Below are 22016 nucleotides of genomic sequence, written 5' to 3' on the forward strand. Positions count from 1 at the left end.
CCGTCCACCAATCACAGGCAAGCATAAGATTCCGAGGATGACAGCGCCAACCAATGACTGGGAGAGCGACCGAAAATAAATAATAGTCGAGGCTTGTTGCTAGGATACCATACACGAATTACTCTAGAGATCTAGTCGAGATCGACCTGTTTGACAATTAAAGTTTAAATATAATTGCTTCTCTTACATGTGTGGTTGGTTTAAGTGAAGTTGGGTCACAGGTAAGGTCTGATTAGATACTAATAGGCTACCTTGTACTTTATGATTACCATATTCAGTTACTAACAGTGGTACCATGTTCTATTAAAAAATATATATATAATAGTAATAATATTTTTTATGTGCAGTATGCCTTTCTTGAAAAGACCACAGACTACAGAACCACTTGTAAAACGTTGGGACAGAAAGGCGCAAAAATGTGGACTGCACCATACTGTGTATTCTGTCAATGGAGATCACTACACCGGCGACTGGATGGATAATAACAAACATGGTAATACTTAAAGGCATAGTTCCCCCCAAAAATAAAATTCTGCCATCATTTACTCACCCCCAAGTTGTTCTAAACCTGTATGAAGTTCATTCTTCTGTTGAACATAAAGGAAGGTATTTTAAAGAATGTTGGTAACCAAACAGTTCCATTGACTTCCATAGTATGGAAAATAATACTGTGGAAGTCAATGGTGACCAGAAACCAGTTTGGTTATCCATATTCTTTAAAATATCTTCTTTTGTGCTCAGTAGAAGAAAGATTTTCATACAGGTTTGGAACAACTTGAGGGTGAGTACATGATAACATTTTTTTGTGGGGTAAACTATCCCTAAAGGATTGAATATTGAATGGCATGTTTTAAACATTGCAAGTCTTGAAGATCATTAAGAAACCTTTCATGCTGGCAGTTTTAATGGACAAGCCTTAATTTAATTTACTTTGTTATTTAGATGTGTTCTGCAGATTACATTACGTGTTTCTAGGAAACACTGCTGTCTTGTCAAAGCTGAACAAAGCTTTTACTCTGATAAGGAAAAGGAGCACAGGTTTGGAAGAAAACAGGAATGATCTACGATGGGGAGTGGATGTGTGGAAAGCGAGAAGGGTTTGGAACCCTGAGCAAGACCGACCCTGAAACGAAAGAGTATGTGAGGGTGTATGTCGGTTCCTGGCAAAATGACAAGAAGGAAGTGAGTATCAAATACTGTGTTTGCCATCATACGGCCCATATTTTCTGCATATAAGCTTTTTTTTGCCTTTCATTCAAAGGGTTCTGGGACATATTTCTACAGTCCGTCTGCTTTCTATGAGGGGCAGTGGAGTGGAGATCAGAGAAGTGGATGGGGACGGATGCAGTATGAGACCGGGGAGCTGTACGAGGGAGAGTGGCTGAAGGACAAACGTCATGGACAGGGTTTACTTCTGCTAGGTACGGATTTAAACTCTTGGCAAATGAGCCAGCTTGGTGGTGGATCTCACAAAAACATGCCCAGCTCACTCACATTTGATACAAACTTTAAATAAATAAATGAAAGTCAAAAATATTTAGCATAAAGAAAATGAAGCCTGTTATTAGGACCATTAACATATAGCACTGTAACATTATGTTTATGACAATTAAGTGCACATACATTACATAGAATAATTAGAGAAAAAATTTGAATCAGCATAAAATCAATACCACAAACATCATCACTATATATATATATATATATATATAGTGTTGTTAAATCGATTCATTGCATCTAACAAAAGTTTGTGTGTGTGTATATATATAATAAATATATAAAATGTATCTTGTATATCATAAATAATAAATGGAAATATTTTATTCAATATTACATTTTATTTTATCTAAATAAGTGTATTATATATAAATGATAATAAAATATTTATATATATATATACAGTAATATATACAGTAAATATATATAAATATATACACAAATATTAGTGCTGTCAAATCGATTAATCATGATTAATCACATCTAACAAAAGTTTGTGTATATATATATATATATATATATATATATTAGTGCTCTCAAATCGATTAATTGCATCTAAAAGTTTGTGTGTATATATATATATAAATAATTGTATATATATATATATATAAAACATTTTGCATAATATAAATGAGAATTAGAATTTTCTTAATTAAAATAATGTTGTAATGCAAATTATCTTAATGGACCTAAAATAAGACTTAATTTTCTTCTTGCAAAATTCAACTAAATTAGTTTTAACTGTGAATATCAAACCACATTTTTTACCTTTTTATTTTATTTGTAAAGCTAATGGAAACCGCTTTGTGGGCACATGGAGCGACGGACAGAAAAATGGACAAGGCAAGTTCTTCTACCTGGACAGGGGTCAGTTGTACGAAGGCTTTTGGGTTGACGGTGTTGCGAAGTGTGGAACCATGTCTGATTTTGGGAGAGAAGCAGCAGTTAGGCCAACAGTGTATCCAATTCCCAAGGTGAATGATTAACACTGTCGCTGATGTTTGCTAATTTGCATAATTTCCATTTTAACAGTAATGCATGAAGCACATACAAGCTTTCGGTCATAGGTTCTGACCACTGTAACAGCAAACAGCTCAAAATGTTCTGTCTGTTTACATGGTTTGATACCTAGTGCACATTCTGATTCTTTTATGTCCAAAGGTTTGCCTACAGGATTCACAGACTGTACTGGTGGAGGCACAAGCATATTTCACTGAGGACAAGGAGAAATCAACAGATTTCAAGTCATATGGTTGCTAGGCAATATGTACCTTGACAATATCTCAAACTCAAGAAAGGCAGACTTGTGCAAGGAAAGCAGAGAAGTATTTTTTATCAACTCCTCAATCATAATAAAAACACAATAGAAAAAAAAGCTGTTGGTACATTATACTTGTAGCATTGGACAAAATGCTCTTGATGTTCATTTTGGCAAGACATCCTGGTCATACATGATGTAAAAAGCACAAAAAAGGTGTTTGGTTGAAGTTGATTTGGTCTTTAATCAGAATGTATAAAAAAAATGCCAGTGTGCACTAATAAAAAGAGCTTCTGAACCAAACTTTACACGAGCTGTTTCAGCAACATGAATTTTATTTATACAATTTAGAAAAGAAATCATTGTACTTCAATTTGGCAACACTGTACATGTGATCAAATGTCGATATGTGCCGCTTTGATCATTTCAGTTAAGCTGCTGATGCAAATACATGCTTAAATGGTCCTGTGCTTAATAAACACTCTGCCTAAATTGAGTTTGCTAGCATAATCGTACAATCCTGCAAGTTCCTCAGCCATGACGGCTCTAAGTACGGGCGTCCAAACCTCAGAATGAACAGAGGTCCCTTTAATGGGAAGCTGACTCAAATACTACCAAAAAAGGTCAGACAAACATGTTGATAAAGTGCCTTTCTTTGTACTAAAGATGTGCTCATGCAGGGGGCTTTATTTAAGAAAACAATGAAGCATGAATAAGACTATGTTTTTAGGGTTTTTGATTCAGCTGTTCAACAGCAAAGCCCTGATTCAGAAAGCATCAAAATTATTTGGTCAAGTGAACATGAAAGCGTCCCTGTAAGAATGTAGCTTGCCTTGTGTGAACATAAAAACCTTGTACGGTAATTAACAATTTGGCACAGCTGCCATAATAAAATAAAGGACTTTCCCTTCGGTGAATTAAGAGGAAAAAATGAAAGTGCCCCTATTATGCTTTTTCAAATATAACCATTCATGTATTGTGTAATATAGCAGTTTGTGAATGTAAAAGGTCAGAAAAGTTTCAAAGATCAAAATGCACGATAAATGGAGTTATTGTCTCCCAAAAGAAAGAACCGGTTTTGAACCGCCTGAAATTAGTCGCTATAAATTCCAATCTAATTTTCTGCACAAACCTATTTAGTTTTGTAACATATTTTCATAATACCAGCCTATGGTCTTCATTGGCTGCCAGTGAACAACATTTACTTTGATACGCCCTCAAACACTGTAGTTGTAGCTGACCAATCAGAGCAGAGTAGACCAATCAGAGGAAAGTAGACCAATCACAACAATATGGGTCATCTGACCAATCAGAACAGAGTAAACCAATCACAACAGACTGGGTCATAGGAGCAATCAGAGGAAAGTAAACCAATCACAATAGACTGGGTCATCTGACCAATCAAAACAGAGCAGGCTCTCGGAAAGGGGAGGTTTAAAGAGACCAAATCCTTTACCAAACCATTTCAGACACTGCGAGAAAACAGCTGATACTGCAATGAATATGCATTTGTTTTACCTTGGCATGTAAACCTATTGTAAGAGACATCCTAAACAAAATTAGGAGTTTTTAAAATAGCATAATAGGTGCACTTTAAAACTAAATACCCATAAAACATGCAGTGCATGCTTTCACAGTTATCAGAGTCTGTTATCATTAAATTTAGCAGAAACAGTGTACAAAACTGGACGCTTCAGAGTCTACATGCAACAAAGATCAATACCATGGTCAAAAACACGATGTGTTGCAACACTTGACAAACCTAAAACATTAACAGAAGCTCTTTCCCAAACTCAAAACTAGGGGTAAAGGGAACCGGGAGACTGTAAGGTCGACGCCTCCCCTCTGTGGTCCAGTTCGTTCTGTAAGTCCTCCAACTCTTCTAACTCTTGAAACTGCCTGTCGGTCTTGTGGCTGACCAGCGAGCGGTAGAAATGCACAGCGAAGACGATAAAAATGAAGCCGAAAGGCACCATGATGGAGGTAGACGTGATCGCAGCGGCCACCCCGGCGGATATAGTGCCGTTTTTCTGGTTCTTCGGCTTGATGGGTAAAAACTTGACCCAGCACAGCAGGACCACCTCGGCCAGGAAGAGCAACGTTCCAATGACCGTGGAAAAAGCCCAGGCCAGCTCGATGTGGCGATGCATTCTCTCATGAGGAGACTCCTTCACCGAGTTGAGGTTGTGCACGTTGCTGACCGCCTCGATGTTCGGCAGGATGCAGGTGCTCACCATGAGGGCGAACAGGTGGACGGCCACCAACACGGTGGTGCAAGCGCTGAAGGCGATGAGCAGTCCTGGTGGATAGTCGTGATTGCTGTCAAGCTGTACTTCCACCATGGCCACCTGTTGAATGACAGGAAAACAGGTAAAACACTCATTTCTTAACATTAGCTAATGTATTACCTAACAATAAGCAAAACATTTGTTACAGTATTTTTTCATGTTATTAAATAAAAATACCAATCATTTATCGTTTGCTCATGTTAGTTCACAGTGCATTAACTAATGTTAACAGATACAACTTTGATTTTAATATTCAATTCAATTAAATTTATTTGTATAGCGCTTTTCACAATACATATTGTTTCAAAGCAGCTTTACAGAAAATGCATTTCAGAAATGTAAGATTATGCATTAATAATGCATTAATATTGTATAAATTAACTTTAACTAAGATGAATAAATGCTGTAGAAATGCTGTCCATTATTAGTTCATGTTAACTAATGTTAACGAAACCTTCTTGTAAAGTGTTACCCAATTTTTTTAAATCTCAGTTATATAAGAAATCTAGCATTGATTCACATTGAAGAATTAATGAATTGAGGATGGGTGTAAACTGATTTCCTAAAGCATAAAATGAATTTCCAACACAATTAACGACAGAAAATCTTACTGTACTCACACATTTTTTTATGTAATATAAATAATATTATTAATATTAATACATTTCTGTATGTATGTATGTATGTATATAATATATAATAGCGAGAATAATATAATTAGCCTACACATATTTAACGAATGTAATTACATATAATTTTATATATTTATGTAAATATAGATATCTTTCAAATGTAACTTTCTTCTCAGACAGGACATATAGTAGTAATATATTTTTTTTACAGCCCATCTATCTATCTATCTATCTATCTATCTATCTATCTATCTATCTATCTATCAAATAAGAGATGGATGTGAAGTTCTAATAGATAAACTGCTATAATATATATGCTATAAGTATATAATTATAAAAAAACAGAAAAATGACAAACAAAAAGTGCATTTAGGTGGTAAGAATATTATAATGATGATTCCATGCTCATTTAAAGTTGGACATCTGTAAGTAAATTATATGATTTCTCAAGAATCGGGTTGGCACTGAAATAAAATGCACTGCAGTGGAACACCTCAGAAGTTTTAAGATTTTTTTTCCTGCATCCGGGTATTATCCGGTGTTATGCTTCTCGTGATGCTCTTTAAAAACAACTTCATAAGTGGGAAACTGCAGCCGTGCATAATCGCAAGTTACAGTATCTAGCTGAGCATTAGCGCAAGCTAAACAACTGTGGCTGACAGTTTGTGAATGCAGATGCACCAAAGACTCGAGTCATGCGCCATTGGAACAAAAATCTTCCGCTTCAACTTACACAACATTATTAAACAGGCGCTTTTTTCTTTAACAACTCGGTGTTTAAACTGAACACTATCCGCACTAAATAAATAGCAGGCACGAAAAGCAACTCACCATAGCGAAACCAGATAAAAGAGCAGACGTGCGACTGGACGCTTTGAGTTTGGCTCTGCTCAGATAAAGCTTTCTCCAGGACAGAGCCTGCAACGAATGCTCGCTCCGACTCATGTTCATCTGAGGGGAAATCATGAGAGACTACCAGAGAGATTCAGCGGAACCGGAGCATTGCGCGTGCGACCGACCGTCAGCTGGCTCGTTCAAGTGAAACTGGATGCATCGTGAAGACATTACCCACAAGCCTCCGCGACAACGCTGATACTTCATTAGAATCCATTAAACTGACCGATAGACATAATAGCCAAAATAGATAAAAAAAAATCGATTTTAGCGGAATTTCTTTTGTGGGTAAAAATCTCGAATTTAAGATTTTGTTAACAAAATAATAATAACTATAATAACTATGTTCTAGTTGTTAATGTAAAAAAAAAATTAAATGACTCAATCTAAAAAATAATGTAATGTTTTTATATTTTATTTTACTTACCATTATGCTTCATTTGTTGAAAAATAATTTGTTGTCCCCAAATTATGTCAATTCTGTCATCAGTCATCATTAACTTTTTAGTTAATTGTGTTATTATATAAACATAATTTGGGAGATATACTGTAGTCCAGCTAGCATGCATTAGCCTATATAAAAAAGTTGCCCATACTCTGGTAAACTCTGATAAATGTAACAAAATTTTATGTAACGAAAAACGAATAATATGATTGTCATATAATGACCAAAATATTTCTGATGTAAAGTCAATAAAGGGGCAAACGGTAGTTTAAATATTTTCATTAATTATTGCACTAGTGGAGTGTTTTAGTCTTGTTGATAAAGCATATGCACGAGCTTAGCATCTGCAGCGCGTGCGTGTGTGCACCGTGCAGGAGCGCGCGTTCCAAACAGAAGAAAGAAAGATGAATTCTGACTCCCTCAAAAAAAAAACTATTTCTACATGATTTGAAATAAATAAAAAGGCCATTCTGATAAGTACTCAGAAAAAAAAATCGGATATTGTTTTGACCCCTCATAAACACCATCCGCGTGACGTTTCTGCAATGTTTTGATTCTGTTGACCGTGACGTCACGGTGCACTACACAAAAATGGTTCCTACTTTAGTTTTCTATACAAGCAATCAAAGTGCGCACAACTTTACGCGTTAAATATGGTCCAGATAAAGCGCCGAGGGAATTAAGACGGAAGAAAAGGCTCGAACATGGAGGCGTGTGCGGAATCCGGACGCAAACTGGTGTGTAGTTGAAGCTGTCCTCTCGAAGACTCGTTTTAAATGGGGAATTTCAGTCTCGCATCGATATGCATTGTTTAGTGGCCTGAGTCGGGGCGAATCACGGCAATTAGATATTCTAGAGCGACATACGCCACATTAATAGGCTAAACGCAATAGCGTGGTAATGGTTAACAGGAAAGGACACATGTTTCGTAAAATTACAGAGAGCAAGATGCTCCATATAGAGACGCTCGTGCGAAACGGGACACATTGTTGCCCTGCAAACCTCGTGTCTAATGTTCATCGGGAAGTTTAACTCGTTCGCGCTGCGCTGGCATGTATCAATTATATAATAATAGCAGTAACTAAGATGGTCGAAGATTAAGGCCTGGATGTTAATAATGGAATTTGACATGCGTGAGAATGATATAACATCCCAGCGCAGCGTGATATCTCATATCCGATCACAGAATGAGACAGGTTATCTTCATCATGTGTTCATTTCGTCCAGCGCCCCATCTGCAGAAGGATGTACGATGAGAACGAGGACTTGTCAGATGTGGAGGAAATCACCAACATCAGGGGCTTCAGCTTGGAGGACAAACTTGAGAGCAATTTATACAACACTGAACTTGTTCAGCATATGGAGGGAAAAGGTACTTTTTTGAACACATTGCTGCTTATAGCAAATTATATTTATTGTAATCTTAAATATTGGGGTTTTGATTCTTCTGTTGGCACCTGCACCTGGCTGCAAATATAAGTTGTAGCTACTTCTAGTTGTGCTCATAAGTTTACTTGCCGAAGATGTTTTGCTTCTGCTTGCTCATTAACACATGTGCACATTAAAAGCAAAAATTATTGTTCAAAAATATATTTGTAAAATTTGCTGGCAGGTGCCAACAGAAGATTGAAAACCCTAAAATATAGATTATAATATAATATTTTTAAAATATATTTGTATTTCAGTTAAAATTAAGCAATTTAAAAAATATATATTATTTAAAAAATAATTAGATTTATATAATAATTATTAATTATTACTTTAAATAGTTAATGATTTACAGTCCACATTTAAACAATAATGATATTAATAATAATTACATCAAAAATTATTATTATAATTTCTTTCTTACTTTAAATAGCCTAGTTAATATAATGGTGATAGAGTAGACATTACTTGTTAAAAAAACCTTAAAGATGCATGATATTAAGAACCAAGCAAATGTCCACTTTTGAACAGGATAACTCGTTTAAATTATGTTTTTATTTTTGTCTTGTGGAATATATGTAAATATCTGTTACATATACATATTGTTTAACAAAATTTGGCCACTACGTAATTCTCGTATCTGCCATTTGAGTTGTTTCATAGTTTTGACGACTTTAGTATTGTTTTAAAATGTGGTAAATAGCCATAATAAAAAATGAGTAGATGTGTCCAAAGTCTTGATAGCTTTATTTACAAGTGATATTTTTTGTCATTTATTTGTGCACACCATATTATCGCTGTCACTGTTTTATTTATTAAAACAGTCTTAACTTTTAGCAACCATTGTCCTTTTATACCATCCTAGATTTTACCTATGAATATGTTCAAAGAGAGGCCCTCCGAACCCCACTCATATTTAAAGCCAAAGATGGACTGGGAATTAGGTAAGAGAAAGTGAAAGTGGTTGATTTCACATGGATCTGTACCTTTTACATTTCAAATCGCTTATTTGGATCGTTCAATCTACTACAGAATGCCGGATCCAGAATTTACTGTCAGTGAAATCAAGGGTTTGGTTGGTAAGTACACTATTACATTACATTAGTCTTTTATTTCCCTCACATTCTCATCTAAAATTAACAGTTACAGTCGTTGGATTTAGTTGTACTCAGTTGATATGTTTTGATACGCTTTATTAAAGGGATAGTTCACCCAAAAATGAGAATTATGTCATTAATTACTCACCCTCAAGTCGTTCCAAACCTGAAAAAAAAAAAAATTTGTTCATCTTCAGAACACAAATGAAGATCTTTTGATGAAATCTGAGAGCTTTCTGTCCCTCCATTGACAGACAGCTATGCAGCTGATACTTTGACACTACAAAAAGTTCATAAAGAGATCGTAAAACTAATGAATCGAGCGGTTTAGCCCAAATTTTCTGAAGAGTCTCGATCGCTTTATATGATGAACAGATTAAATTTCGGCTTGTATTCACATAAACATTGACAGCTCACACATCAGTTGTGGTGAACGGAAGCTCAAGCGTGTTCGCTTGACGTGTGAGAAGTGTCAAAGTGTCAGTTGTGTAGCTGCCAATGGAGGATTTTATCAAAAATATCTTCATTTGTGTTCTGAAGATGAACAAAAGTATTGCGGGTTTGGAACGACATGAGGGTGAATAATTAATGACAGAATTTTCATTTTTGGGAGAACAATCCCTTTACTATTTAGTTTACATGAACAGTGTCTGGGACTTTCATTGTGATTTCTGTTTTATATTGCCAGTGTCTAATCAGACCTTGCATAATGCATGAACAGGACAATGTTACACATGCTTTTATGGATTTATAACAACCTTGTGATTCTTTTTCTGTTACGTCCTCTGGTGGTGATACTATGCAACTGCAACTCAATATAGTCCATGGCATGTGTACCTGGGTCGATTAAAAGAACTAAACTTTCCTTTCATACTGATTTGATATCAGGTTCATTATTCTGTTACCAGTAGAATTAATCTAGCTTTAACATGAAATAACTTAACTTAAAGATTGATTTTTAACTTTTTTTTATATAATTCTGCATGGACCTTCAGGCAGCAGACGTAATGTTGATGTGATGGACGTTAGTACGCAGAAGGGCTCCGAGATGAGCATGGCGCAATTCGTCCGCTACTATGAGACGCCCGAGGATGAGCGCGACAAGCTGTTCAACGTCATCAGCCTGGAGTTCAGTCACACCAAACTGGAGAACTTGATCAAGAGACCTACGGTGGTGAGGAGCCAGTTAGTTACAAACTGAACTGAGTTGTCTTTTGCATTGATTAGTCACTTTTCAACATGACAAGTCCTTTTTTTTTTATGGAATATTGCAGTTTATTATAAATTATCCGTACACATTGTTATACATATTGGGCAACCTGTCACTCACACTAGATCCACCAATAGCAAACCACAACCATCCAATGATCCAATCAATTTTCTGATGGACGGAATCAAGTCCTGCCCTGATATATTCACTCAGATATATGTCACAATAGGGAAGAAAAGACTATTTACAATACAATTTACATTAAATAATTTTTTTCTGTTATCTCTCTTTTAGAAGTAACAGATTAGTCTTTATACCAGCCAGGGCTGATGGGAGGTTTCTGTTCTGGTATAGGCTTGGCATCACTTCAATTTCATCAAAGGGATCATTTTATTTCTGTTTTTCTTCAGGTGGATCTGGTGGACTGGGTGGACAATATGTGGCCGCTGCATCTTAAGCAGAAACAAACCGAAGCCACAAACGTCATGTCTGAGATGAAATATCCCAAAGTTCAGAGGTAACATTTCATGTTTATTTTTTGGGAAAACAAACAACAATTAAAGCCATTGCTTTGCCTGTGATTTCTCAGGACACACTCTGAAAAAGTACAGACCGGTTAGGCTTTGTAAATGGAAAAAAAAAAAATTGTGTCTGTTAGTCAATGTCAGGAGAGAGGAACGTGTTTGGGGAAACAACCATTATTGGGTAACACTTTATTTGAATGTGTCCCTGTTTTTTCATACATTTAATTACTGAGTAATATTAATTAACAACATGCACTTACTATAGGGTTAGGGTATGATTTGGTTTAGGGTTAGTTGCATGTAATTATGTAAACCTTTATAGTTATTACTATAGTAAATACATGTAACAAGTTCCATTAATGTTCCAATTTTATTTGGTGTTTCAGTGTAGGGCTGTCAAATTAAAAATTGAATTTCAAATATTTGTCGAATTGAAAAATAAAATCCACATTAGAATGAAAAAACTGTGAATTTTAGGTGTGCTTCAGGCAGCCTTAGTGGCGCACGAGATTCGTAAGATGTTGTTGGGTTATATTTTATTTAACAGTACGTGCACTTATGTGTACTTACAGTGTACTTACCTAAAAAAGTACTGGGTAATATAAGGTGACTACATGGGTCAGGTTCAGGGTTAGTACATAGTTATTACCCAGTTGTTGTAATTACTATAATAGTATGTACATGGGGAGCAGGACTGTGAAATAAAGTGCTACCAGTTGTTGCGTTTTAATGTTTTTCTTGGCCTATCCAGTTGAACCCAGTTGATCTGGCGCTGCTGCGTTGTTCATTCAATACAATGCAGTTATAGAGCAGTTCAATGCAGGGAAGAAGATCTTGGTTACGTCAAACCTGCAACCAAGCAGTTCACACGAAAGCATTTTCTGAGCTGCTTTTCCATGTAAACACGCACTTAACGCACGGACATCTTTGACCGTTGCACTCGTGTCTCGCACAAGAGGGACACATGTTTAGAAAGCCATGTAAAATTAAAAGAAGTTCGACTTTTTAAAAAAACGTCGCGAGAATTTGTGTTTTTTCCCATTCCATTGCATTTGCATTGCATTTGTATTAAACTATGCATAAATGCATGATGCAGTTTTGTTCATAATTGTGTTCAGCAATACGTAATTGCATTTGATTTATAAACGTTAGTTTAAACGTTATGCACTTTGTTTGTACAGTCATGTTATTTCATTACTTTGTAATAAATAATTTAATGCGGTGCATTAATATTTTGCTCATTGAGTCCTCTTGTGGCCTCAGGAGACAGACCAAAAGCTTCTCCCCCTAACTGAAATCTTACCTTTTAAAATCGAATATTAGCAATTTTTAGTATAAAATTTTAAAATTCAGTATAAAAGAGTTTTTCAGCCTTTTTGACAGCCCAATTTCAGTGTCCACTTAGTTGAATTACATGTTCGTAACTTGACAAGGTTTTTTACCTTTCACTTCAGGAAGGGTTTTGGCTTTTCAACACGGCTCAATTTGCCAGTCAAAGCTTGTTGAGTCAGTCTAAAAACGGTTCTCTTGGCATCCTGCATTAGTCCAAGATGAGATCTGCTCATTTCCCACAGTCCCTTGCTTTGCTCCTCGGCGCATGCTGCGCATTTCTTCCGCCCGCAGCTGGCCGTGACTGCATCTGGTTGCTAGGCAGCACACTTCTGATGCAGAGAAGAGGCGGATCTTCACAGGCTGCTGCAGTATCCCAATGAATCCGCCTCAGCCAATCAGAATATGGCATAGGAGTATTTCCTGCACAGGAAAGCCCACTCTCTTTCTCTCTTTTCTCACTTTCCTTTTGACTCCCTCCTCTCTGTATTCATGGATCTCTTTATAAAGGAAGAATTCAACGCTAAAAGTCAGTTCAGTTCTCTTCTTTTGGGTTGCACGGGCAGATGTCAGAACAGTGAGGTGTCTCAAATGGGGATGAAAATCTATTGGGTATGTCTTTTATTTCACTGAAAACTATGGCATGAGAATGCAAATAATCCTTTAGAGGTCCCATTAGGATTTTTAGTTCTAGTACAGTTTGGTGAACTTTCTTTGCTGGTTTTATGAAAGTGTGAGCATTCATTTGTGGTCATTCCGCTCATGGTCTGGTGAAATAAATGTTTGTGAGGGTTGCATGTGCGGTCTGAAATTGTATAAGCTCACTAAGCATGTTTGTGCACATCAAGGTTATAGTTTTGTTTTGGCTGCTTCGGTGCGTCATCCCCCTCGCTGACTACTCTGTGGGATGAATGACACGGGCTGCAGCGGTCACGGTTTAAAATACTAAATACACAGTTTGAGATATCCGTGTTCATATGACAGAACGATTAATTGCCTTACTTTCTGCCTAGGTGTCATTATGCACGTATATACACTTATAGAATATGAAATGCAGCTCAAGTAGCCTGAAAATGCAAGTCTGCACAAAATAAAAACAAATATGGCAGGAGATTGTATAATTTGTATAATACATATTTATAATATAGAGTATATATATACTTTATATATATATATATATACATTTTATTTTCTAAATATTTTTTTTAAATATTTCATAAGGTTAAATTTGTTTTGATTAAATTAATTAATATTGAAATATTTATATTTAATATTTATTTGTTTTTATTAAAATTATTAATATTTTAAAATACTTCTGATCAATAAAAATATCTCAGTATTACGTTATATATATATTATTTTCTACGATAAATAATTATGCCATGATCTCCGTGATAATAAAGTCTTTTAATCCATAAAAAAATGGTCAGACTGCATTATTAGTCCCTCTGTGAGGGCACTATTTAGACATTGATTATTTATTCATAACCTTTCATCTAAGAGCTCCAATTATAGGATGTGACCGCTGAGGGTTCAGGTTGCAAGGTATTGCCCTAGTGTTACCTTCTGCAGCCTGCAGTCAATGAGTCTAAGCTGTTTGCCTTTGCCTTCTTAGTATTTTGGAAAACATCTGGACGCAAAGTGCTCCGTGTGCTTGTTTGTTGATGCCGTAACACATGATGTCATCTGTAGTGACATCATCTGACATTTATGCTGCCGGAACTTCGGCTGGCACGGTCTGATGTGCAACGACCACATGCAAAAAGTGTCTGGTAATGATTAAACTCTCAGTCGCATGTCTAACCATCGTGAAAACCATACTTTGGCGACCCTAAATTTAAAAGTCTAATTTTTCAAGCCCTCAGCCATCTGGGTTTGCGCCGAGATTGATGCCTAATCATTTTTTTAGTTCAAGATGCCCTGCAGTGAGCGATGCCTTTTGCTCATTAGAGCTAACTGATTTTCTCCGCTTTCTTCTTCTCCTCGCTCAGTGGGACAGATTTTAACCAGACACCGCGGCTGTTTGGGGTTTGATTAATTTCACTCCTTGCTAAACGCTGCGGATGACAAATGCATAAGCCGCAAATAGCTTCCATCCCTGTCCTGGTGCTGAGACGGCTTTATCTGAAACAAACCCACGTCCATGATATCGGTCTGTATGTTCTGTCCACAAAAGAGATATTAGCCTCGATTTATTGCTGAACATGATAATAAGAAAGAAGTCGTAACATTTCGCTGTGCTTTGATAACGCTGTTGATTGAGAAGGGGAAATTCCGCTGTATGTGGTTTTGAAGGAAATATTAATTTTGAGTTGGGAGTTGAACATTCTCATGGTGTGGTTACTCCCAGTTAGCAAATGCAATCTTTTTTGTCAGGACTTATAAACCACATTAGGGATTTATCGTGCTTCTCTATTTATGCAGATGTTGTAAATCACCCTTGTACTTTCCCTCTTTCTCTCTCTATCTCTCTCTCTCTGTAGATACTGTCTGATGAGTGTAAAAGGCTGTTTCACTGACTTCCACATTGACTTCGGCGGCACATCGGTGTGGTATCATGTCTTCAAAGGAAGGAAGGTAAGTGTTTGGTAGTTAGGTCTGCTTTTGCTATTATTATTGCCCATGTATTTTAGAGCTGCAGGATTGTCTCTGCCTGTGATCTGTAAAGATCAGGTATCTAGAGGCCTTGTAAATGAATCTCTTCCCTGTTTGCATTGTTGCATCACAGCTGGGGCAGCAGTGTCAGCAGGATTCGTGCTTGTGCATGTGTGTGTGTGTGTTTGCTGGAGGGTATCAAATAATATCCGCTCTGAAAGGTCGAATGAGTGTTGGCGTGTGCAAGAAAGACGAGAGTGACACATGTATGACTAAAGGAACTTCTAGGAATAGTTGTAGGAATTGATCCCTGTTATGTAATCCTCCAGAGAATTGAACCAATTTAACTCGCAAGGAAATTTCTAGACATACAGCGGGGTCCAAACATCTGAGACCTTTAGTGAACATGCTTTTATTTATTAAATATGATTACAATATTAACATTTAATATTAAAAAATATTATTAGTAATTATTATTAGCAACAGAAACAAACATTATGAACACAAATTTGAATGTTAAAGGGGTCCTATTATGCCCTTTTATGATGTCTTGATTTTGCTTTTGGGGTGTACTAGAATATGTTTTCATGCTTGATTGTTCAAAAAACACATTATTTTACGTTATTACAGCACCTCTCTCCCCAGTCTGGCTTGAACACGCCGATTAAACTAAATTAAAGTTGAAAAATTGGAAAAGACCCCTTTAAAAATGTGCAAAGAAATAATAACTTGTAGAAAATAAATATAATTTTCTTTGTTTTAAATTTGAAAAAATCCTGAAACTTCCTGAATATTTCCATGTTTAACCCTCTGGAGCAGTTCGGTAATTTTTTACATCAAAATTTTACGTTTTGTTTCGTTTTTTATTTCTAGAATTTGTTTACTTCAGCAGAATGGTACGAAACTTGGGAACGGTTTTGCCACTTGCTGTGTGAACAAATGACCGCATTGGAAATGAATGGAAGACGAATTTCATCTATTGGAAACTTTTGGTACTGTTCACAAACAAATTCTTACTGAAAGCTAATTTTTGGAGATATCAACTTCAAATTTGGAACGCAGCTTGTTTAGATTTATGAATTTGATTTTCTCACAGTTTTAGAGTAAAATGTATTCTGTAAAATATATATTTAATATAACATTTTTATATTTGTGCATTTTTCATAACCGTAAATGTAAAATTTTACAACTTTTTTCAAGTTCAGTGTCGTCTTTAAAAAGGAGACCAAACTTTGGAGTATGTGCTCCAAAGCATTCAAGATTTATGACAGTTTAAGTTAGACATTTAATTTATGTAATTTTACATGCTCAAAAAGTGAATACATGGATTATGTACCCTACCCCTACCCTACCCTAACTGTAGGCTATATAATTTAGTAGCCTACCATAAAATCCAAAATATTAAAGTCCCCCTATAGTCAATCATTTTATCCCTTAAAACTAATCTTTGATCACTAAAAGGACATATTTTAAACGTTTTTCCTGTAAAAAATTTTTTTTCATGCCTTAAAATAGCTTGAATGAAAATCTACATCTTTGCTTCATTTAATAACGTTACGCGGATGAATATGCTAATTAGCCCCGCCTCCACTTTCGCCAGCTCGAGCTCACACGCAGATTCACTCGGTCAACTCAGGTAAGTTAAACGCTGCACAACGTCGGACGCATAACGGTAATGAATATGATTAGCCTTTTGCTTGACTGTTATCAAACAGCTAACAATGTGTTGTTAATGTTACACAAACTATGTTCCCGTTCGCCATCTCAGACTCTCAGTCCGTCTCAGAAACGCTTTGAACAACGCAGAACGTCAGCGGAGAAAGGCATATAGTTCATAACATCATATTAACAAAAAAATATAACGTTACCGGGATAACCTGGCATCTCTCCAGTCCAGACTCCCCTGCTAGATCGCGAATAATGATATGCTCCACCAGCACGTTGACCTGATTGGTTACAAGGTAACGTTAGTTTGTGATTTCAGTAACACCAGCGATTTCAAACCGCGTTTTTGAGACTTTCTTTTTTTCACTGCAGTTTTAAGGAGAAAATACTCATCAATGGTGACATGAATTTGCACGTTTTTCTTTTTTCACCACACGGGGACTTAAAATAAAAAACATTAACAAACTAAAATGTAGTACAATCATTTCATTGAAAAAAATAAAATAATATTAAAATCTGTCACTTTTGACCAGCACGCTAACAGCAACCAGAGGGTTAAATGGAATAAAAAAAAGACACTTGGACCCAACTGTATAGAAATAGAATAGAATTGCGTCCGAAATAGAATACTTCCTCTACTTTATCAATACTTCCCTAGTTCCGGTGAAATTCTGAAGTGTGCATTTGATGGACAATTTACTATCACATGAGGCCATGGGAAAGAGTTGTGAAACGAGCTGAAGCCATAGGTCACTTGATGGCATGCGAATGCAGTATGTCTGAACTGCATTCATCATACTACACACATTCATACAATGGTCGTGAAATAAGTTTCAAACCAAATGTAGTGCCTACTACAAAAGTATGCAATTGTGGATGCCACGTATGTCGGCTTATTAACAACATTGTCAACATTAGTGAAAATGTTGTGAAATTTGAATTATTTAATACAATTTTGTACTGTATATTTTATTATCGACAACAATTTAAGTGAAAATGTCAAAATTGCAACCCAGAAATAGTGCAGAATCACCACATCGAAATGTTTCTTTGTTAAAATCCTAAATTTTTTTAATTCTTTTTTTTTAAACTTTTGGACCACACTGTATGTCTGGCTGTGCATAAATGGAAGTGATAAATAACTTGCACATGAAGGATTAATGCTGACAAGAGGTTGTGAATTATTAATTTCAAAGAAGAAAAATCATATCCCAGTTTCTTTTCTCTCTCTGTCTCACGTTCCTCAGGTCTTTTGGCTGATTCCTCCAAGCTCACACAATCTGTCTCTGTATGAGGACTGGGTGCTGTCAGGCAAACAGAGCGATGTCTTCCTGGGTGACCGTGCAGACAGCTGTCAGCGAGTAGATCTGAAACAGGGCTACACGTTCTTCATCCCTTCAGGTGACATATATTAAAGGAAAACGTTCCTGTAGCTCCAACAGTAGAGCGTGGAGCTAGCAACACCAAAGTCATAGGTTATAATCCTAGGGAATGCATGAACTGAATGCATTGAAAGTCACTTCGTATAAGTGTCTGTCAAATGCATAAATGTAAATTCTGTTGTGGCTTATTCACCTTTCCAAGCCCGTGTGCTGTTGCTGTTTTTTGTGGAACACAAAAGGAGAAATTCTATATTTAAAGGGACAGATTTACTAAATCTAAGGCCCTGTTTACACCTGGTATTAAGATGCGTTTTGGTCGATCACAAGTAGTCGAGGAAGACATTCCCATTTACACCTGGTGTTTTAATCCGTCTCTTTTGTCCACTTTTAACTACTTCTGCGCTAATTTATTTGAGAAGAGGGTCCATGGGCGGGTAAATGTATGGACTTTTTCAGATCTTTCGATCTAATGGATAAAATAAGTTTGCGCAATTTACACATGAACGCTCCCTGAGATGACAGAAAAACATACGGAGAGCAGTAGCTTTCATTTCTGCTCTAACAGCCAGAAGACCAACCAAACTTTGTGAGGGTGTATTTGAAGTCAGGAATAGTGAGAGAACATCGTGCTTGGTACGTTTTTCGTCTTGGGTCTCCAGCCGACAAAGTTTAAATCCCACCTGGCTAGTGCGCTTCCCATAATGTTTATGCATTTATGCATCAGTAGGCGGAGAGTTGGTGGTCTTTTGTGGCTGTTCACACACATTCGACCACATGAGTGTCTACACTGAAAGCAATCCGGTCAAATGTGTTTTTGTCTACCTCTTGGAGTGGTTGAAAGTGGACAAGCTCAAAACGTTTTAGACCCCGTTTAGACCTGTATTTAGCGTCTTCCAGCTGTGATCTGATCGATCAAAATGCATCTTAATACCAGGTGTAAACAGGGCCTAATAAAAGCACAGATAGGAGTGGAAAGTCCTGCGGTTGATCTACTGAGAATGTGCAAATTCAATATCATCTGTGATTCAATAAATATTTTGACATGCTTTTTTTGGTGTTAAATAAAAGTGCAAATGCCACTAAATTTGACAACTGGAAACTAGTAAATCACGTTGCATGATTTATTTATTGAAATACTCTCTGCCCATAAATTTAGCGTTCAGACAGGGAAATTCCTACAAATGCATATGCACTAAGGTCAGCCGCATAAATAAGTGTGTCCACGACGCCTAATTTATCACTGCATGTCTTTAGTAAATCCTGACAGTAGTTTTTAACACCAAAAGAGGGTTTGCGATGATGCAAGCTGCTAATAAATCTGGCCCCAAGTCTTCTAAAGTCATACAATAGCTTTGTGTGAGGAACAGACTGAAATTTAAGTCATTATTCCACTGAAGCCCTGAAATGTCATTCGTGTTTGTGTTCGAATTCATAAATAGTGCCATGTTTGAGATGGAGAATGACATTTGAGAGCAGAAAATTATGAATCCGTTGTACAACCTTTTTTTTTTGCAAAAAAATTGAGCATTCACATTTTTGCTCTTTATTGTGTGTGTAGGTTGGATCCATGCCGTCTACACTCCAGAGGACACCCTGGTGTTTGGCGGGAATATTCTACACAGTTTTAACATTCCCATGCAGCTCACTGTCTATGAAATTGAGAACAGAACAAAGGTAAAGCGTTCATTTATAAAAAAAAAAAAAAAAAAAAAAAGCTTTCTTGATTCATCAGTCAGCGTTGAAGGGTTTGTCTTTATAATTTGATGCATGTGGAAGGGAAGATCTTTTGTAAGTTGTTTTTATTTTTGATAGTATGTATGTTGTAAATGCCATCTATATTGTTCTAAGGCGAGGTTGAGGCATAAAGAACAATATTTTCCCTGTGACACCACCTTGTTAACTAAAACTTAAACTATTAAAAATCCTTTTTGTAATTGAAATAAAGCTGAAATAAAATATAAATATAAGATGAAACGTGAAAAAAAAACCTAGAAATGTTTTTTTTTGTAATTAAATAAGTTTTAGTTGAAGTGCTAAAATTACCCAAACTAAAACAAAAAAAATTAGTTAATAAAAATGACGAAAGCACAACAAAATTACTTAAACTAAATTTAAAGTTAAAACTGAAAATATAACAAAATAAAAGCTAATTCAAACTATTATTAAATGCTATAATAGTATATAAATAACACTAAAATAGCACATGACCCACAGCAAGGTTAGACTATGATCTCAAACCGCATAAATTAGAGAGGACTGAGCCTGAAAACAGTCTCACTCCTCTCGCTTCTGAGCGGCTCAGTTGCTGACAGTGAAAAGCCAGTTTTAGGGACAGCACTGGACACTTTTGGTGTGTTGTGTGACATTTCAAAGCGACAAACCAGTTGTGGTCTCTCACTTTCTGCTCGCAGAACCTCCAGGACACTTTGATGTGCTCTGCAGGGCTTAGAGCCGGTGGGGCGGGCTATTTTTATATTTGCTAGACAGAGCAGGCAGAGAAGAAGACAGATTGTGGCGTTGGCTCTGTTGTTCCAGGGGCTGCGTTATTGCAGTGCTCTAAATTTAGCGCTGGCTGAAGGAGGTATGAGGGAATGAGAGCACAAGCCCTCCATAACTCTGAGAATGTGAGTTTCCTCCCTGGAGAGGAGCTGGAATGGAAAGATATGTGCATGAGAAGCATCTTAGTCATGTTGGAGTTTTTCTCATACTGTGAGAGCCATCTATTGTGAAGTCAGTTATATCACTTTTATATATATAGATGTACAGTTTAGGTTATAATGGTTTATTTCTAAACAATATTTAATGCATTAGGTATCATGAACTAACGATGAACAGCAAGTGTTCCAGGGTTTGTAATAGTGTTGTTTATCGGTTTCAGGTGCACTCCAAATTCCGCTACCCTTTCTTCTATGAGATGTGCTGGTATGTGCTGGAGAGGTACGTGAACTGCTTGACCAGACGTTCGTACCTCAGCCTGGAGTTACGCGGTCACGCTGGTGAGTTGGCTAAACTGACAGCAATTTGCTGTGACAAAACATAACTAGAAGTCATTTTTGATTGACAGAGCGCACTGGCAATGTGACAAAGTTCAAGTTTATGCAAATGCACTATAATATGATGTGGCAACTACTAATGCGAGCGCTGACGGTAAAGGCCCTTGCACACTAAGTCGAAAATTTTTGCACGTATTAGTCATCCTAAAAATTCATCATGTACTGAAACCTTGCACATTGAGTCCGATGCATATTAATTAATCTGTTGCGAAATTTTTTACAAAACAATACAAATTGGAGTCTTCAAGCAGTGAGGATAATTTTTGTGGTCCTCTTTGTTCTTAAAAAGAGAAAAGAGGAAATATTGGGACCATCCAATTCTGAGATTGCATAGAGAGGAAGGAGAGTCTTCTTTTAACCACTTCTGTCCTGATTTCTTCTAGGGGAGGGCCTATGGGCGAGTAAATGTATGGATTTATTTTCCAGATATTTTGATCTATGACACTGGATCATACTGAAACAGGACCGAAAAATCAGCATAGATCTCTACCTGCAGGACTTTGTGGGCTGGATAGGGACAAAACATAAAAGCTTCGAGTGGGAGCGGGAAAGAAATATGACTTATTTTTAGTGGGAGTGGGACATGATTCTCGGGAGTAGGACTAAAATACAAGCGTTTTAACTTTAAGTGTGGACTTACTTGTGTAAGCTGCAAAAACGATCCATACATTTTTATTGGAGAGGATTTATGAGTATTAATTTTGATCACACTTACTGAA

General features: G+C 36.5%; 3 protein-coding genes across 6 annotated transcripts in view; 2 read left to right on the forward strand and 1 right to left on the reverse strand.

Annotated features, from left to right (window-relative positions):
* Window positions 1-5: 5 nt before the first annotated feature.
* morn3 (MORN repeat containing 3) lies at window positions 6-2795 on the forward strand. Its single transcript, XM_079599308.1, has 6 exons — window positions 6-221; window positions 348-493; window positions 1025-1182; window positions 1262-1421; window positions 2287-2471; window positions 2659-2795. Exons 2-6 carry the CDS (start codon window positions 349-351, stop codon window positions 2755-2757), a joined length of 747 nt encoding a protein of 248 aa, XP_079455434.1. The 5' UTR covers window positions 6-221; window position 348; the 3' UTR covers window positions 2758-2795.
* Window positions 2796-2805: 10 nt separating this feature from the next.
* orai1b (ORAI calcium release-activated calcium modulator 1b) lies at window positions 2806-6792 on the reverse strand. The gene is made up of 2 exons (XM_079599309.1): window positions 6507-6792; window positions 2806-5103 (listed from the first exon to the last, which is right to left on the reverse strand). Exons 1-2 carry the CDS (start codon window positions 6639-6641, stop codon window positions 4555-4557), a joined length of 684 nt encoding a protein of 227 aa, XP_079455435.1. The 5' UTR covers window positions 6642-6792; the 3' UTR covers window positions 2806-4554.
* The window catches only part of kdm2bb (lysine (K)-specific demethylase 2Bb), a 28618-nt gene continuing 11638 nt past the window's right edge, over window positions 5037-22016 (forward strand). For 2 of the 4 annotated variants that reach the window (XM_079599303.1, XM_079599304.1), the window contains exons 1-10: window positions 7498-7751; window positions 8242-8386; window positions 9308-9386; window positions 9475-9521; window positions 10535-10713; window positions 11160-11266; window positions 15086-15179; window positions 18110-18263; window positions 19803-19918; window positions 21123-21240. In XM_079599303.1, coding sequence (XP_079455429.1) covers window positions 7719-7751; window positions 8242-8386; window positions 9308-9386; window positions 9475-9521; window positions 10535-10713; window positions 11160-11266; window positions 15086-15179; window positions 18110-18263; window positions 19803-19918; window positions 21123-21240 — 1072 coding nt within the window. In that variant the 5' untranslated portion in view covers window positions 7498-7718. Of the gene's footprint in view, window positions 5126-7497; window positions 7752-8241; window positions 8387-9307; window positions 9387-9474; window positions 9522-10534; window positions 10714-11159; window positions 11267-13118; window positions 13215-15085; window positions 15180-18109; window positions 18264-19802; window positions 19919-21122; window positions 21241-22016 lie in introns of those variants that run through there. The other 2 variants (XM_079599305.1, XM_079599306.1) reach the window with 2 other exon arrangements.

The sequence above is a fragment of the Phoxinus phoxinus genome (assembly GCF_949152265.1).
Source record: "Phoxinus phoxinus genome assembly, chromosome: 23".
Classification (NCBI taxonomy): domain Eukaryota; kingdom Metazoa; phylum Chordata; class Actinopteri; order Cypriniformes; family Leuciscidae; genus Phoxinus; species Phoxinus phoxinus.

Coding starts and splice junctions, on each gene's coding strand:
- morn3 (XM_079599308.1), top strand. CDS start 349: ATGCCTTTCTTGAAAAGACCACAGACTACAGAACCACTTGTAAAACGT. Junction 494..1,024: donor GATGGATAATAACAAACATG/GTAATACTTAAA, acceptor TACTCTGATAAG/GAAAAGGAGCACAGGTTTGG. Junction 2,472..2,658: donor CAGTGTATCCAATTCCCAAG/GTGAATGATTAA, acceptor TTATGTCCAAAG/GTTTGCCTACAGGATTCACA.
- orai1b (XM_079599309.1), bottom strand. CDS start 6,641: ATGATTTCCCCTCAGATGAACATGAGTCGGAGCGAGCATTCGTTGCAG. Junction 5,104..6,506: donor TTTTATCTGGTTTCGCTATG/GTGAGTTGCTTT, acceptor GTCATTCAACAG/GTGGCCATGGTGGAAGTACA.